Source organism: Mobula birostris, chromosome 9, assembly GCF_030028105.1.
Source record: "Mobula birostris isolate sMobBir1 chromosome 9, sMobBir1.hap1, whole genome shotgun sequence".
Taxonomy (NCBI): Eukaryota; Metazoa; Chordata; class Chondrichthyes; order Myliobatiformes; family Myliobatidae; genus Mobula; species Mobula birostris.
Genome location: NC_092378.1, coordinates 82,774,271 through 82,790,152, shown reverse-complemented (window position 1 = coordinate 82,790,152; position 15,882 = coordinate 82,774,271). Strand labels below are relative to the sequence as shown.

The 15,882-nt window shown below is 41.3% G+C and overlaps 1 protein-coding gene across 5 annotated transcripts in view; it reads right to left on the bottom strand.

The window, feature by feature from the left end:
• Nucleotides 1-5,959: 5,959 nt before the first annotated feature.
• Nucleotides 5,960-15,882, bottom strand: part of LOC140202851 (protein MTSS 1-like) — a 303,060-nt gene continuing 293,137 nt past the window's right edge. For 3 of the 5 annotated variants that reach the window (XM_072268311.1, XM_072268314.1, XM_072268313.1), the window contains 2 exons: nucleotides 13,643-13,805; nucleotides 5,960-8,959 (listed from right to left, as the gene is read on the bottom strand). In XM_072268311.1, coding sequence (XP_072124412.1) covers nucleotides 8,256-8,959; nucleotides 13,643-13,805 — 867 coding nt within the window. In that variant the 3' untranslated portion in view covers nucleotides 5,960-8,255. Of the gene's footprint in view, nucleotides 12,570-13,642; nucleotides 13,806-15,882 lie in introns of all 5 variants that reach the window. The other 2 variants (XM_072268312.1, XM_072268315.1) reach the window with 2 other exon arrangements.

The window sequence follows — 15,882 nt, the reverse complement described above, 5'->3', positions numbered from 1 at the left end:
CTGCCATGCGATTTCTGAATGGACATTGAACCCATGAACACTAACCCACTACTACTTTTGCACTGTTTATTTAATGTATACACACACAGACACACAATGTAATTCATTTTTTTGCTATGATGTATTGCATTGTGCTGCTACTGCAAAGACAACAAATTTCATGAGATATGTTGGTGATATTAAACCTGATTTTGAACTTGTATCTCACTCGAAATAGACTCTTGAATGGCCCTGTACACTAATGCACTATTTATCTCTCAGTTAACCTTGTCACATCCAGTCCACCTTATTTCTCCACCTGCACAGCACTTACTCTGTAACTCTATTTTGCATTTGTTTTCTTTCCTACCTTGATGTGTACAGTACACAAACAAAATTTGTATTCTATCTCAGTACATGTGACGATAATAAACCTATACCAACATTAGGATTTAAATCAATGTCAGATATCCTGTTTCTTTTGCCTGTGTGGTTGTGGCCATACCGTCCTGTTTCAATTTGTTTTTCCTTTTGTCTTCAAATGCCGGTATTTCTAACTGCTCAGTCAATTTGTGGATCACCCAAAATTAGGTGGTGTCATTAAGAATGAAGAAAGTTGTTGGAGATTACCATAAGACATAGGAGCAGGCAGACAGCCAAAGAGAGGGCATACAATAGAGCAAAAATTAGTGGGACGGTAGAGGATTGGGAAGCTTTTAAAAACCAACAGCAGGCAACTAAAAAAGTCATAAAGAAATCGGAAGTAAATTAGCCAGTAATAGTAAAGAGGATACCAAAAGTTTCTTCAGATAAATAAAGTGTAAAATAGAGGCAAGAGTGGATATCTGACTGCTGGAGACATAGTAATGGGGGACAAAGAAATAGCAGATGAACTGAATAAGTATTTTGCATCAGTCTTCACTGTGGAAGACACGAGCAGTATGGTGGAAGTTCCAGGTGTCAGATGGCATAAAGTGTAGTTACCTTTACGATAGAGAAAGTTCTTGGGAAACTGTAAGGTCTGAAGGTAGGTAAGTCACTCCTGGGTTCTGAAAGGGGTTGCTTAAGAGATTGTGAAGACATTAGTAATGATCTTTCAAGAATCAGTACATTCTGAAATGGTTCCGGAAGACTGAAAAATTGCAAATGCCACTCCACTCTTCAAGAAGGGAGAGAGGAGGAAGAAAGGAAACTTAACGGTTAGTCTGACATCAGTAGTTGGGAAGATGTTGTAGTCAATTATTAAGGATGAGGTCCTTATGGTTTCCTCAAGAGAAAATTTGCCTGCCAAATCTGTTGGAATTTCTTTGAAGAAATAACAAGCAGGATAGACAAAGGGGAATCGGTTTATGTTTTGTACTTGGATTTCCAGAGGGCCTTTGATGAGATGCTACACATAAGGCTGCTTAATAAGCTGTGAGTCCATGGTATTACAGGAAAGATTCTAGCATGGATAAAGCAGTGGCTGATTGGCAGGAGGCAGAGTGGGAATTAATGGAACTTTTTCTTGTTGGCTGCTGGTGGTTAGTGATGTTCCACAGGAGTCTGTGTTGGAACAGATTCCTTTTACATGGTATGTCAATGATTTGGATGATGGAATTGATAGCTTTGTTGCAAAGTTTGCAGATGATATGAAGATTGGTGGAGGGGCAAGTAGTTTTGAGGAAGTAGAAAGGCTACAGAAGGGCTTAGACAGATTAGGAGAGTGGGCAAATAACTGACAGATGGAACACAGTGTTGTGAAGTGTATGGTCATGCACTTTGGTAGAAGAAATGAAAGGCTTGACTAGTGCCTAAATGGAAAGAAAATACAAAAAAACACTTTGGTGCAGAGGGACTTGGGAGTCCTTGAGCAGGATTCCCTATAAGTTAATTTGCAGGTTGAGACTTTGGTGAGGAAGGCAAATGTGAAGTTAGTATTCATTTCAAGAGGACCAGAATACAAAAGCAAGGATTTAATGGTGAGGCCTCACTTGGGAGTTTTAGCAGTTTTGGGCCCTATCTTAGAAAAGATGTGCTGAAACTGGAGAGGGTTCAAAGGAAGTTTACAAAAATAATTCTGGGATTGAATGGTTTGTCATATGAAGAGCACTTGATGGCTCTGGGCTGGTATTCACTAGAATTCGGAAGAGTAGGGGTGAACTCATTGAAACCTATTGAAGCAGGTTTTGATAGATTTGAAAGAGTCGATGTGGAGACAATTTTTCCTATGATGGAAGAGTCTAAGAACAGAGGACATAGCCTCAGAATAGAAGGGTGTCCTTTTTAGAACAGATGAGGAGGAATGTCTTTAGCCATAGTATGGTGGGTCTGTGGAATTCTTTGCCACGGGCAGCTGTGAAGGCCAAGTCTTTATGTATATTTAAGACAGAGATTATTGATTGGTCAAGCATTAAGGAAGAAAAAAATTGGATCAGCTATGATGAAATGGTGGAGCAGACTCAGTGGGTCACATGGCCTAATTCTGCTCCTATATCTTATGGTGGATGGAAATTGAGGGTTGCTGTTTGGGTTGAGACTCTCAAGCCGGACCACTTGTGATTGGCTAAATACTGATGATTGTCATCTTTCATGACTTATCCATTGATGTACATACATTTAGGCCGTGAACAATGATGGCACCACATCAGCAGTCAAAAAGCAACCCCCGTAAAAAAAAAATCAGATCCAGCACTATTTTAAAAACGCAAACAACAGGAATTCTGCAGATGCTGGAAATTCAAGCAACACACATCAAAGTTGCTGGTGAACGCAGCAGGCCAGGCAGCATCTCTAGGAAGAGGTACAGTCGACGTTTCGGGCTGAGACCCTTCGTCAGGACTAACTGAAGGAAGAGTTAGTAAGGGATTTGAAAGTTGGAGGGGGAGGGGTGAGATCCAAAATGATAGGAGAAGACAGGAGGGGGAGGGATGGAACCAAGAGCTGGACAGGTGATAGGCAAAAGGGGATACGAGAGGATCATGGGACAGGAGGCCCGGGGAGAAAGATGGGGTCGGGGGGAACCAGAGGATGGGCAAGAGGTATATTCAGAGGGACAGAGGGAGAAAAAGGAGAGTGAGAGAAAGAATGTGTGTATGAAAATTAATGGACGGGGTACAAGGGGGAGGTGGGGCATTAGCGGAAGTTAGAGAAGTCGATGTTCATGCCATCAGGTTGGAGACTACCCAGATGGAATATAAGGTGTTGTTCCTCCAACCTGAGTGTAGCTTCATCTTTACAGTAGAGGAGGCCGTGGATAGACATGTCAGAATGGGAATGGGATGTGGAATTAAAATGTGTGGCCACTGGGAGATCCTGCTTTCTCTGGCGGGCAGAGCATAGGTGTTCAGCAAAGCGGTCTCCCAGTCTGCGTCGGGTCTCGCCAATATATAAAAAGCCACATCGGGAGCACCGGACGCAGTATATCACCCCAGTCGACTTACAGGTGAAGTGTTGCCTCACCTGGAAGGACTGTCTGGGGCCCTGAATAAGGGAGGAAGTGTAAGGGCATGTGAAGCACTTGTTCCGCTTACAAGGATAAGTGCCAGGAGGGAGATCAGTGGGGGGGGGGGCACGAATGGACAAGGCAGTTGTGTAGGGAGCGATCCCTGCGGAATGCAGAGGGGGGGGGGAGGGAAAGATGTGCTTAGTGGTGGGATCCCGTTGGAGGTGGCGGAAGTTACGGAGAATAATATGTTGGACCCGGAGGCTGGTGGGGTGGTAGGTGAGGACCAGGGGAACCCTATTCCTAGGGGGGTGACGGGAGGATGGAGTGAGAGCAGATGTACGTGAAATGGGGGAGATGCGCTTAAGAGCAGAGTTGATAGTGGAGGAAGGGAAGCCCCTTTCTTTAAAAAAGGAAGATATCTCCCTCCTCCTAGAATGGAAAGCCTCATCCTGAGAGCAGATGCGGCGGAGACGGAGGAATTGCGAGAAGGAGATGGCGTTTTTGCAAGAGACAGGGTGAGAAGAGGAATAGTCCAGATAGCTGTGAGAGTCAGTAGGCTTATAGTAGACATCAGTGGATAAGCTGTCTCCAGAGATAGAGACAGAAAGATCTAGAAAGAGGAGGGAGGTGTCGGAAATGGACCAGGTAAACTTGAGGGCAGGGTGAAAGTTGGAGGCAAAGTTAATAAAGTCAATGAGCTCTGCATGCGTGCAGGAAGCAGCGCCAATGCAGTCGTCGATGTAGCGAAGGAAAAGTGGGGGACAGATACCAGAATAGGCACGGAACATAGATTGTTCCACAAAGCCAACAAAAAGGCAGGCATAGCTAGGACCCATACGGGTGCCCATAGCTACACCCGTTTGTGAAAAATGTGTTTATTCCACTGGCCTTCACCAGCAGGGCAGAAGTTGGGACATTACGTTGCAGTTGCACAAGTTAGTGGTAAGATTACACTTGGAGTTCTGTCATCAGTTATAGGAAAGGTGTGGTTAAACTAGGAAAAAAAATGCCAATGTTGCCAGAACCAGAGAGTCCAAGTTATAGGGAAAGATTGGCCAGGCTAGGTCTTTATTCCTTGGATCATGGGAGAATGAGGGGCAACCTTTATAGAAACGTCTAAATTATGACAGGTATAGAGTGAATGGCAAGTCATTGCATCAGGGATGGGAAGACAAAAACTAGAAAGCATAGGTTTAGGGTGAGAGGGGAAAGATTTAAAAGGGATCTGAGGAGCAATCTTTTCCCCACACGGAGGTTGCTGAGCATATGGAACGAACTGCCAAAGACAGATACAATTGTATCATTTGAGAAGCAGTTGGATAGGTACATGGAGGACGAGGCTTATTTAGATAGGAACCAAAGACAGGAAATTGCTGGGCACCGTAGTCAGTATGGACTGAACAGGCAAAACAGCCTGTATTTGTGTTGTATTGCTCCAAGACTATTAAGAGTAATTGTTACCTTGACAACGTTGGCTTGCACTTTATCAGACATACTCTGCTTTCTTAACTCTTTTCGGCACCTTCAAAGTGTGCTTTCTACTTTTTCATTCCTGATGAAGAATTCTCATCCAGAACTGTTTACTGTTTCTCATCCCCAGTGTTGCTGCTCAACCTGCTCTGTGTTTCCAACATTTTTAATCACAGTTTCTGGCCTGTCTGTGGTCCCAGGATACTGTATTTCTGCCCGGTCTCCTCTCAGTCTTCTAATCTCCAGCAGATATGAGCATAGTTTGTCCAGTCTTTCCCCTTACACCAACCCTCTCATTCCAATTATTAATCTAATCAACCTCTTCCAATGCTTCATTCTTAAATATGATCGGTACAGTTACCCTATGCAAATCTCCAGATGTATATAATGCCCTCTATTATTGAATTTTACCTTCCTTCCATTTGAATTTAATTCTCACAATGCACAACAACATTGCATTAGCTTTACAAATTACTTTCTGCACCTACAGTGTGTTGTTTTATTGGGAATCATACACCAGAGAATCCAGATCTATCCTTTTCATAGCACTAATCCTTCATTATTCAGTTAATGTTTTGTTATACTTCCTGCTTCAATGGGTAATTTCCCATTTCACACATTATCCTCCATTTGGCAGATCCTTGCCCACTCAATCAGAAGGTTTGAGACAAATTAACTGCATCATCTGCAAAACTGATCTCAAGAATAACTGCTACAGGTTCCCTAATTAGCATGCTATTATCCTACTTTATATAAATATAGATCTGTTATGGTTAGTTCTGTGCCAGGAGCCAGGAGGTTTCGAGTGAACTTTATCACCCATCATCAACGATTCCTTTGAGATACATATATTAGTCCTGACGAAGGGTCCCGGCCTGAAACGTCGACTGTACCTCTTCCTAGAGATGCTGCCTGACCTGCTGCGTTCACCAGCAACTTTGATGTGTGTTGCTTGAATTTCCAGCATCTGCAGAATTTCTCGTGTTTGCGTTTTTAAACACAACCTCTGACATCAGAAAGAGAATAAATTACTTTTTAAATGTTATAACTACGCATTTCGTTACAAAGTGAAAACAAAGTCGATTTTGTTTACATTTCTTTAATATAGGCTGAAGCAATCATTACACAGAAGAGGCTGACACAAAATTATATATTGTCATATTTACACCTCTCAAACAAAATGAAACTCCACAAGGAGAGGTCAACTCTCAATACAAACCAGAAACAAAAACCACAATAATTTACCATAAGAAATAATTCTAGCCTGTTCTTTTTTACAATATGCAAAACACATCAAATGTTTACTATTCCAAAAACAATTCTGTTTAAACAATATTAAAATTTTGGCAACATTCTTCCAGATTTAACCATGAAGGATTGCAAGGATGTGTGATGAATTTTAGAATCTACTTTGACATACCATGTCTTGATGAAGTTTTCCTATGCTTTTCTTGCACAGAACAATTACTGTTGTGCCTATAATTGTATAATTAAGAGCTAGTAAGAAACCATTGACTATTAGCATCAGCTGAAATTACTATTATAGATTAATGTATACTTATTGTCACATTGTATACTTATCTTTTCAGTTCTGTTTTTTTATCAGAATCCCCACAGGTATTACAAAGATCTTACTATTTCCTAGCCAGGGACTTGTTTATTAAACATGTTGCAACTTTATTTCAAAAGAACAGCTCTGTACTTTGTGCCTCCAGAATGTTTTCTACAAGTTTTCTGCTTGATGGAGATTACCTGTAACTTGTGAAATGTTCAAAGATTATGTAAAGACATCTCAAGATTAAAAACATCAATATATAATTGTGCCTATTGTTTTAAAAAAAAGCAAACTGCATTTGAAAACAATTTACGTACTTGCTACCATCTTATGCTTATTGTAAGGATGTTCAGGGATGAAATAAGAGGAATGGAGGGAGTATATTGATTTACTGAATATCGCATGACCTATTCTAGCCATAATTGATGTAAAACAAAATACAATATTTGACATAAAGCAAAGGCTTAGTTTACTGAAAATGTTAAAGATATACTTAAGTATTAATCATGCCTAGAGGAGATGGCAAGTATACACATGTTTGTACGCTCCTCAGTCTGCAGCTTCCCATATTTAAAATGATTCATGAATTGAGAGCTGAAATACATAACAAACAAGCCCCTGAAAGTATTTTTATTCAAATGTATTGTTGCACAAGGGATAAGACCTGAGCTGTAATTCTATGGCTACTGCTCTGTCATAAATGAAACATGTATTTTGTTTTCCTATTATTGTACTCTATGGGTTTTACTTACCCAGCCTGCTGGGTGAAACTCTCATTTAAAAAGAAAATTTGAGAGAAAGGCAATGTTATTTAGAGAACTCCCTGCTACCTTTTGAGTTTTTAAAAAGACGTGATACTACTGAATGCCACTTACTTCCCACTGTTATCACCTAAAATCCCTAATTAAAATTAGAAAAAGTGGAGAAAGGGAAAAGTGAAGATTGCATATGAACAGCGGCAGGTGTAGAGAAAATAACATTGTGCCACATGCATAAAACAAGGCAATTTCTGTGGACAGTTAAATTTAGCAGAAAGCAATGTCTAAACAGTTTATGAAATTACAAATTCTGTTACTGCGAATGGCTCATTTTGTAAGGATCAACATCAAGCATTAGAAAATTACTATGTCTAACTGTGTAAAAACATCCTTTAATTCTGTTACTGTCATGGCACTCTAACAACTAAACATTAAATCCACGCTGACTTCTCATGCCGTAGTTGCGCTGTATTGCTTGTGTTAGCTGGTAGTCTGCTAAATTCACCTCTATTACTGTACAGGCAGTAAATACATCTAACACAGTGTGATGCTGCTTACCACCACCACTCTATAGAAAAATCTTTGTGCATGGATAAAATCCAATAAATAAAATCTTCTATTTTCCTTGATATGCTCTGAATTCAACATACTCTTCTTTAACTTTCAATCACTGAACACGTTCCCTGACAGTTTTAAATAAAGTTATCCATTCCTCAATAAAACATCTTTTAACATGTTGTGCTCTGTCAATAGAGTGAGCTTTATAGCATGTTTTATATGATTTGGCACCTTCTGGCAGAAGGGAGAAATAAAGCAACTGGCAAACTAAAAAGCAGCTGCGAAAGGAAACAGTCTTTATGGACTGTTAAATCCAAATGATAATGCAACCAGTAAAGCTTCCCCCAATCCCCAACTGCCTTTTCCTCTGTATTCCACCAGTCTCCTCTCTCATGAGGTTCTCAAATAATATAAATGTGTGAGAATCATTTTCCCCTAAACACACTGGAATGGATTTCTCAAGATTACAGAGACTCCTACCGTAATCTTCATAATATAATCTGTACATTTATGAAAACCTTGGGGCTGAACGATCATTAGTGGTGGTTTTTCTCAGTTTTACTCCCCGTCGGATGGCGCTGAGCATGTCTTCACCTTGCGGAGGCAAGGGGGCCATGGAACTCTCAGCTCCTTCATCTGACTCCTGCAAGCTCAAAGTGACTTCAGAGTGACCCCCTGTTGCAGGCGCCACAGTGACGGCCACGTTGGGGGCTCCAATGACTGTTGTCACCTGCTCGTTCATTGCAGACTGCCTCTCTTCTTCTGTAGGGTTTACGGACTGTGATGGCACAGGTGAGGTGACAGGTGGCTCCATGCAAGTAGGTGAAGAGGTATTGCTTTCTGCAGTGTCAGGACCTTGCTTTGATTCCTCTGGCCAAGGTTGCGTGCCAGAAGACCCACCTGCTTCAGGCACAGTTGGAGTTTTAACAGGAATTACAGGGGTCTTAATTGGTATTGGGCCTGCGCCTACAGTTGTTCTTCGCACCGAGGGTTTGGTTGATGGTGTCCGCCTAATTGTAGCGACACCTGGAGTCATCATCGCTGATCCAGCATTTGTGGGCAGGCCCGCTGTGGATGCAGGGCGCTTTGCCTGGAACATGCGGCGATAGGACTGGCTTATATCGCTATTTCGTGGAATAGTGGAGGATTTGTCAAACTCGGTCTGTTCGACATCTTGATCACCACTAACCGAGAAGTAATCATAATCTGAAACTAAACAGATTATTAAAAACCGAGTTTTGAATTAAAATTGACTTTGCATTGCAGTAAAATGCAGTAATGCACATAGATCTAAGGGCTGGAAAATGTGTGATTGAATTGACCTTCAATCTTTGTCGCTGTTACTACCAATGAGGGGAATATTTGTGTCTGGTAATGCCAACTACACACATCACTGATTTTTTGATTGGCAACTAATGACTGAAGGTATTGTATTTATGGACAATGTAATAATTCTCCACAGTTTTATTAGCCAACAGTGCCAAGTGCTGAAAGGCACTATCTGCAACATAGCATTCAATTCTGACCACTGAACCTTAGAAATGATGTGGAGTCTCAGCAGCTGAGAGTCCACAGCTTTTTCAGAATGGCTTCAGCATTTCAATACAAATAGCCTCTCTTTTGCTTTATGGACAGATGCCTATGTGGTGGCAGGTGGAAATATATTGCTTTCTGCTGTCTCAAGATCCTGCTCCATGTCAGAAGACCCACCTGATCTTGAGGCACAGTTGGGAGTTTCAACAGGAATCAAATGATCCTCAATTGGTATTGGGTCTGCTCGTACATTTTCTCCTTGCACTGAAGGTCTGTTTGAGAGTTACCTACCACCACTGAAGCAGGAATTTTCCTCAGTGCAGAGAAAGATGATGGCAAATTTAATACAGATATAAAAGATCATGACAGATTTAAACAGGATAATAGGAAAACTACTTATGTTACCAGATGGGTGTTAAGTATGGAGAACATAAATTTATTGCCACTAGTAAAAGCTGCAGGACAACCTACGGAAAAGTTCATGTTATTTCTCAATCAGGAATGCATTTCCTGAACATGTAGTAGATGCAGATTTCAGAAAGGAACTGAAGGTAAAAAATTTGTAAGGTCAAGAAGCAAGTTCATGGGGAATCCGACTAGATCAGTGGTCCCCAACCACTGGGCTGCGGACCGGTACCGGGCCACAAGCATGTGCTATCGGGCCGCATGGAAACGATATGATTTGGCGATATGAAACGATGTGAGTCAGCTGCACCTTTCCTCATTCCCTGTCACGCACTGTTGAACTTAAACATAGCCCCCCCACCCCCGGTCCGCAAGAATGTCGTCAATATTAAACCGGTCCGCGGTGCGCAAAAGGTTGGGGACCACTGGACTAGATTGCCCTTTAAAGAGCCAGTGGAGACTTGGTGGATCCAATACCTCCTATGCTGCAGTAATTTTACATCAGTTCAGCAATTACATAACTGAATGCACATCTGATTATGCCAACTATCAAAATTAATTCAATAATGGCATTGTACTGAACAATTCTCATAATGTAGGTATTTATAAGATATAAATGTCGGGGAAACTGTTCTGTGAATAAGTAACTGCTACAAATTTTGTTGAATGGGAATGCATGTGAAAGATATCAAAGAAAAGTTACAAGGGATACATGAAATGATGTAAAGTATTAGCATTGTCGAATAATATTTCTGTTCCCGATATTGCAAAGAATATGTCTGGCAATATTCCATTCTGCTGAACTGTACAGTTCTTCTGCTCCTTGTAGAAAAATATGTGCATCGAACCATTTACCTGCTGGAGGAGGAGAATTCTGTAAATTGTCTCCCTGAGTAGAATGCCAAGACAGAATACTTCTTTGCAGAATTTTCAGGTTGTTTGATGGTAAGAAAGGCCCACTGTCAGAGACACGAAAAGTTGGAGTAATAATACTGCCCTTGAGCTGGTTGTGGTAGGGATAAGGATGTCAACCATCTCCTTCTGGAATATGCAAGTATTGAGGTCTGGAAAAGCATATACTAGTCTTTGTCGGGGTTCATCCCATATAGCTGTGTAACGTGAGCCTACATGCTTTTCCGGGATGCACATAGAGAAATAACAAAAGTCAACAGGCTGTGTTGGAGAAAATGACAGAACCCAAAAGGCAATAAATTCCCCAGGATCAGATGAATGCATAAGGTTTTGAAGGACGTGGCTAATGGATGAGTGGACAAACGTCTTCCAAAATTCCATATAAACTTGGAAGTAGGAAATGAAAACTTCCTGCTTAAGGAAGAACAGAGAATTAAAAAGCATGAACCAATTAGACTAATTTCAGCAGTAGGAAAATCGCTGCGAACTATTATGTTTGGGTACAGGGCACTTTGAAAATAGTAAAGAAGGGTTGGCAGGGCCAACCTGGAACATTAGTGTACAACATGTCAATAGTGCTTGATTTGGAATGGAGATGTTCACAATCAATATCAATTATTTGAATGAGTGAATCAATGAGTGAAGCAAGTCTGCCGATGATACAAAACTGTACAGCAATTGCAATGTGAGAAGAAGGCAAACAGATTTTAGGGAGATATAGAGAAATTAAATGAATGGCCAAGGACATGCAATATAATGTAGAAACAACGAAAGTCATCAGCATGGTAGATAAAGTAGAAAGGCAGAGTATTTCTTTAAATAGCAAGAGTTTAAAAAAAGTGGTGTCCAGAGGGACTCAAATGTCCTTCACATGAATTATGAAGTTAGCAAGCAAATAGTTAAAAAGGCAAACAGTACATTAGCCTTTGTTGTAAGAGGTCTGGAGTACAAGTGTGAAGACATTTTGTTCCAGTTAGCTTGTGGAATAGTACTTACAAGCATGGTCTTCCCAGCTACGGAAAGATATACTTGCTATTGAGGGGGTACAGCAATAGTTCACCAGTGGATTCTTGTGATTGCAGATTTGTTACAAGGTGAAGTTACATTCTGGCATTGAGTGATGTGAGAGTAATTACACTGCAAAACACAAAATATTTAAGGGGGGCCTGACAGGGATGATGTTTCCCTTTAGCTAGGGTGGCTAGGACCAAGGACACAATCTCAAAATAAAAACTCTGATCATTCAGGACAGGAAAAATAATTCTCCACTTAAAATGGTAGTGGACCTTTGAGAAGAGAAGGAACAAGGGACTGCTCCTATTTCACAAGTCGTTATGCCATTGAAAGATCCATTAGTTCATTAGAAGATATCCTCTGGCATGCCTGAAACCTGGACTTCCAGTACATACTGAATGCTATGGTGTGAAACATTCCAAAGTTCAAGACCATGAGACATGGTACAGTCACACAAAGACTCTAGGGGGTCAAGCCACAATTTAAGCCCCCCCCCAATAACTCCATTGGCGGTTGAAGGCTACATAAATACTCTTGGTTAAGAAAGACTGATATACTGAAAATCTTGAAAGCAAATGGAATGATGTGCCTTGTACTTGAATGGTGCTAAAAGAATGCACTGCACCACTTTACTCATAAATTACGCAAATATGTGTATCTTTGATGGAGTAGTGACTAAGTTAACAGAACTGCTGTTGAGTCATCCAGAGGATATACATTGCTCTGCCTGAGGAGTTCAGTTACTTGAAGCCTCTGCAATATCTGGTTAGTTAGTTAGGGTCTGTCTGCTTGTTCAGTGACCCTCTGAAGGTACCAACTGAAAAGTCCTGCTCAGGTGGTGTCCAGACACAGGCAGGGGTGACGGATGCATGTCTGGTTTCTGACACAGAAATCCTTGTTTCGAGGGTTGTAGAGTCATGGAGGGTAGCTGAGAGTGAAGCACCAAAGGTGAGCAGTTCTGTAAATATGAACATGATAACATTGTTACTCCGGTGAAACAGAAGCAATTATTGGCAATTTACCTTTCGGTGTGAATGTTTGGAAATCCAGAAGAGAGACAGTGCTGAAATTCTACCAGAGCCGAATAGAAGCCATGTTGTATGTCTCCGCATCAGCAATGCGAACATCTTCTTGTATGGATAGGAGACAGATAAAGATCCAGACTAGTATTGTGGATCTACACAGGACTGAAGTACTGCTGTTTAACCATCCTTACATAGTATCCACAGTAAAACCAGCCTTTGCTTTCTGAACTGAAAATGGAACTGTTGTGAAAAGCCTATAGAATCAGGTCTCTGCAGTGTATATAAGACTGTCACTGGTCTGCAATACTCCTTAAACAGGTCTTCTCTTTTGCTTTATAAAGTTACTGAGAACTGTATCCTGGTTGACATCAATTCCTCAGAAGTGCTTAGGTATAAGTAGCACAAAGAGTTCATTTGAATGCATGGTGGCCCTTTATCTAGGAAAAGATGTGCTGACATTGGAGGTTCATGAGAATGATTCTGGAATGAAAGGGTTACTGTATGAGGAGCGTTTGATGGCTTTGAACCTGTACTCACTAGAGTTTAAAGGAATGGGGGGGTGGAATCTCATTAAAACCTATCAAGTATAGATAGAGTAGATGTGGAGAGGATGTTTCCTATAGTGGGTGAGTCTAGACCCAGAGGGCACAGCATCAGAATAGAGGGATGACCACACAGAGTAGAGATGAAAAGGAATTTCTTTAACCGAGGGTGGTGAACCTGTAGAATTCATTGTCACAGATAGCTGTGGGGACCAAGACTTTGAGTATATTTAAAATGGAGGTTGGTAAGTTCTTGGTTAGCCAGGGCATCAAAGGTTATGGGAAGAAGGCAAGAGAATGGGGTTGAGATGGATAATAAAGCAACCACAATGGAATGGTGGAGCAGACTCAATTGTCAAGTGGCTTAATTCTGCTCCTATGTCTTATATTATGATGACATGATTGTAACAATCCAGGAGTCCATCCTACAGTATATATAAAAGTAATAGGCCTGCTCATATTACCTTGCGAGGGAATTGTGTCTTCTGAGCAGCACGGTGTGGTAGTCTGTGTGCTGTATCCACTAGAGCACTGCAAGGAATCCCGACTGCTCCTCTGCGTATCCAGCTGAAGACCTCGGCTCAAGGCCAAAGCCAATTCTTCATGAGTTTCTACATCCTCCCCCTGCTGCCACAAGAATGTATGTTACATTAATATTGCATCAATATTAAAGCTATGACTTATCTAATTATATTTAGCATTCAAACCAAGATGTGTAAAAAAAAGTTAGTTTCTCATGGAAGTTAAGCAGGAACTTGGAAGCATAAATTGGGGACAGATGCTCTCAGATGTACTCTCAGCCGATCATAGTCAAGAAGAAAAGCTTACAAAAGGTTCAAAAAACTAGGTAATGATAGAGATCTAGAAGATTACAAGCTAGCAGGAAGGAGCTTAAGAATGAAATTAGGACAGCCACAAGGGGCCATGAGAAGGCCTTGGCAGACAGGATCAAGGAAAACCCCAAGGCATTCTACAAGTATGTGAAGAGCAAAAGGATAAGAGGTGAGAGAATAGGACCAATCAAGTGTGACAGTGGAAAAGTATGCATGGCACCAGAGGAGGTAGCGGAGGTACTTAATAAGTACTTTACTTCAGTATTCACTACGGAAAAGGATCTTGGCAATTTTAGGGATGACTTACAGCGGACCAAAAAGCTTTGAGTATATAGATATTTAGAAAGAGGAGCTTTTGGAAAGCATCAAGTTGGATAAATCATCGGGACCAGACAGATGTACCCAAGCTACTGTGGGAGGCGAGGGAGGAGATTGCTGAGCCTCTGACAATGATCTTTGCATCATCAATGGGGACATGAGAGGTTCGGGAGAATTGGAGGGTTACAGATGTTGTTCCCTTATTCAAGAAAGGGAGAAGAGATAGCCCAGGAAATTATAGACCAGTGAGTTTTACTTCAGTGGTTGGTAAGTTGATGGAAAAGAGCCTGAGAGGCAGGAATTATGAACATTTGGAGAGGCATAACATAACTAGGAATAGTCAGCATGGCTTTGTCAAAGGCAGGTCATGCCTTAATTTTTTAATTTTTTGAGGATGTGACTAAACACATTGATGATGGTAGAGCAGCAGATGTAGTGCATATGGACTTAAGCAAGGCATTTCATAAGGTACCCCATGCAAGGCTTATTGAAAAAGTGAGGAGGCATGGGGTCCAAGGGGACATTGCTTTGTGGATCCAGAATTGGCTTGCCCACAGAAGGCAAAGAGTGTTGTAGACAGGTCATATTCTGCATGGAGGTTGGTGACTAGCAGTGTGCCTCAAGGATCTGTTCTGGGACCCATGCTCTTTGTGATTTTTATAAATGACCTGGATGAGGAAGTGGAGGGATGGGATAGTAAATTTGTTGATGACACAAAGGTTGGGGGTATTATGGATAGTGTGGAGAGCTGTCAGAGGTTATAGTGGTATATTGATAGGATGCAAAACTAGGCTGAGAAGTGGCAGATGGAGTTCAACCCAGATAAGTGCAGGTGGTTCATTTTGGTAAGTCAAATAGGATGGCAGAATATAGTATTAATGGTAAGACTCTTGGCAGTGTGGAGGATCAGAGGGATCTTGGGGTCCAGGTCCATAGGACACTCAAAGCTGCTGTGCAGGTTGACTCTGTGGTTAAGAAAGCATACGGTGCATTGGCCTTCGATGGGACTAGGCAGCTGAAATGGTTCAACATGAACTGGGTGGGCTAAAGGCCCTGTTTCTGTGCTGTAGTTTTTTATGACTGTGACAAAAATGAATTGTGCAGGTTGTCATTTCCCAGTCATTAATTCTAATATTTCTAAAATTATGTGCATTCTCTTCTTGTCAAGATTATTTAACATAGGTTTGTATTTCACATAGATCATAGAACAGTACAGCACAGTACACATCTTTTGACCGCATGATGTTATGGCAACTTATGTAAACATACTCATAATCAATCTAAGCCTATAGCCCTCCATTTTATTTCATCTATGTGCCTAAAATCAATGGATGGCCTTCATCAATCATGGGATTGAGTTTAGGAGCCGAGAGGTAATGTTGCTGCTATATAGGACCCTGGTCAGACCCCACTTGGAGTACTGTGCTCAGTTCTGGTCACCTCACTGCAGGAAGGATGTGGAAGCTATAGAAAGGGTGCTGAGGAGATTTACAAGGATGCTGCCCGGATTGGGGAGCATGCCTTATGAGAATAGGTTGAGTGAACTCGGCCTT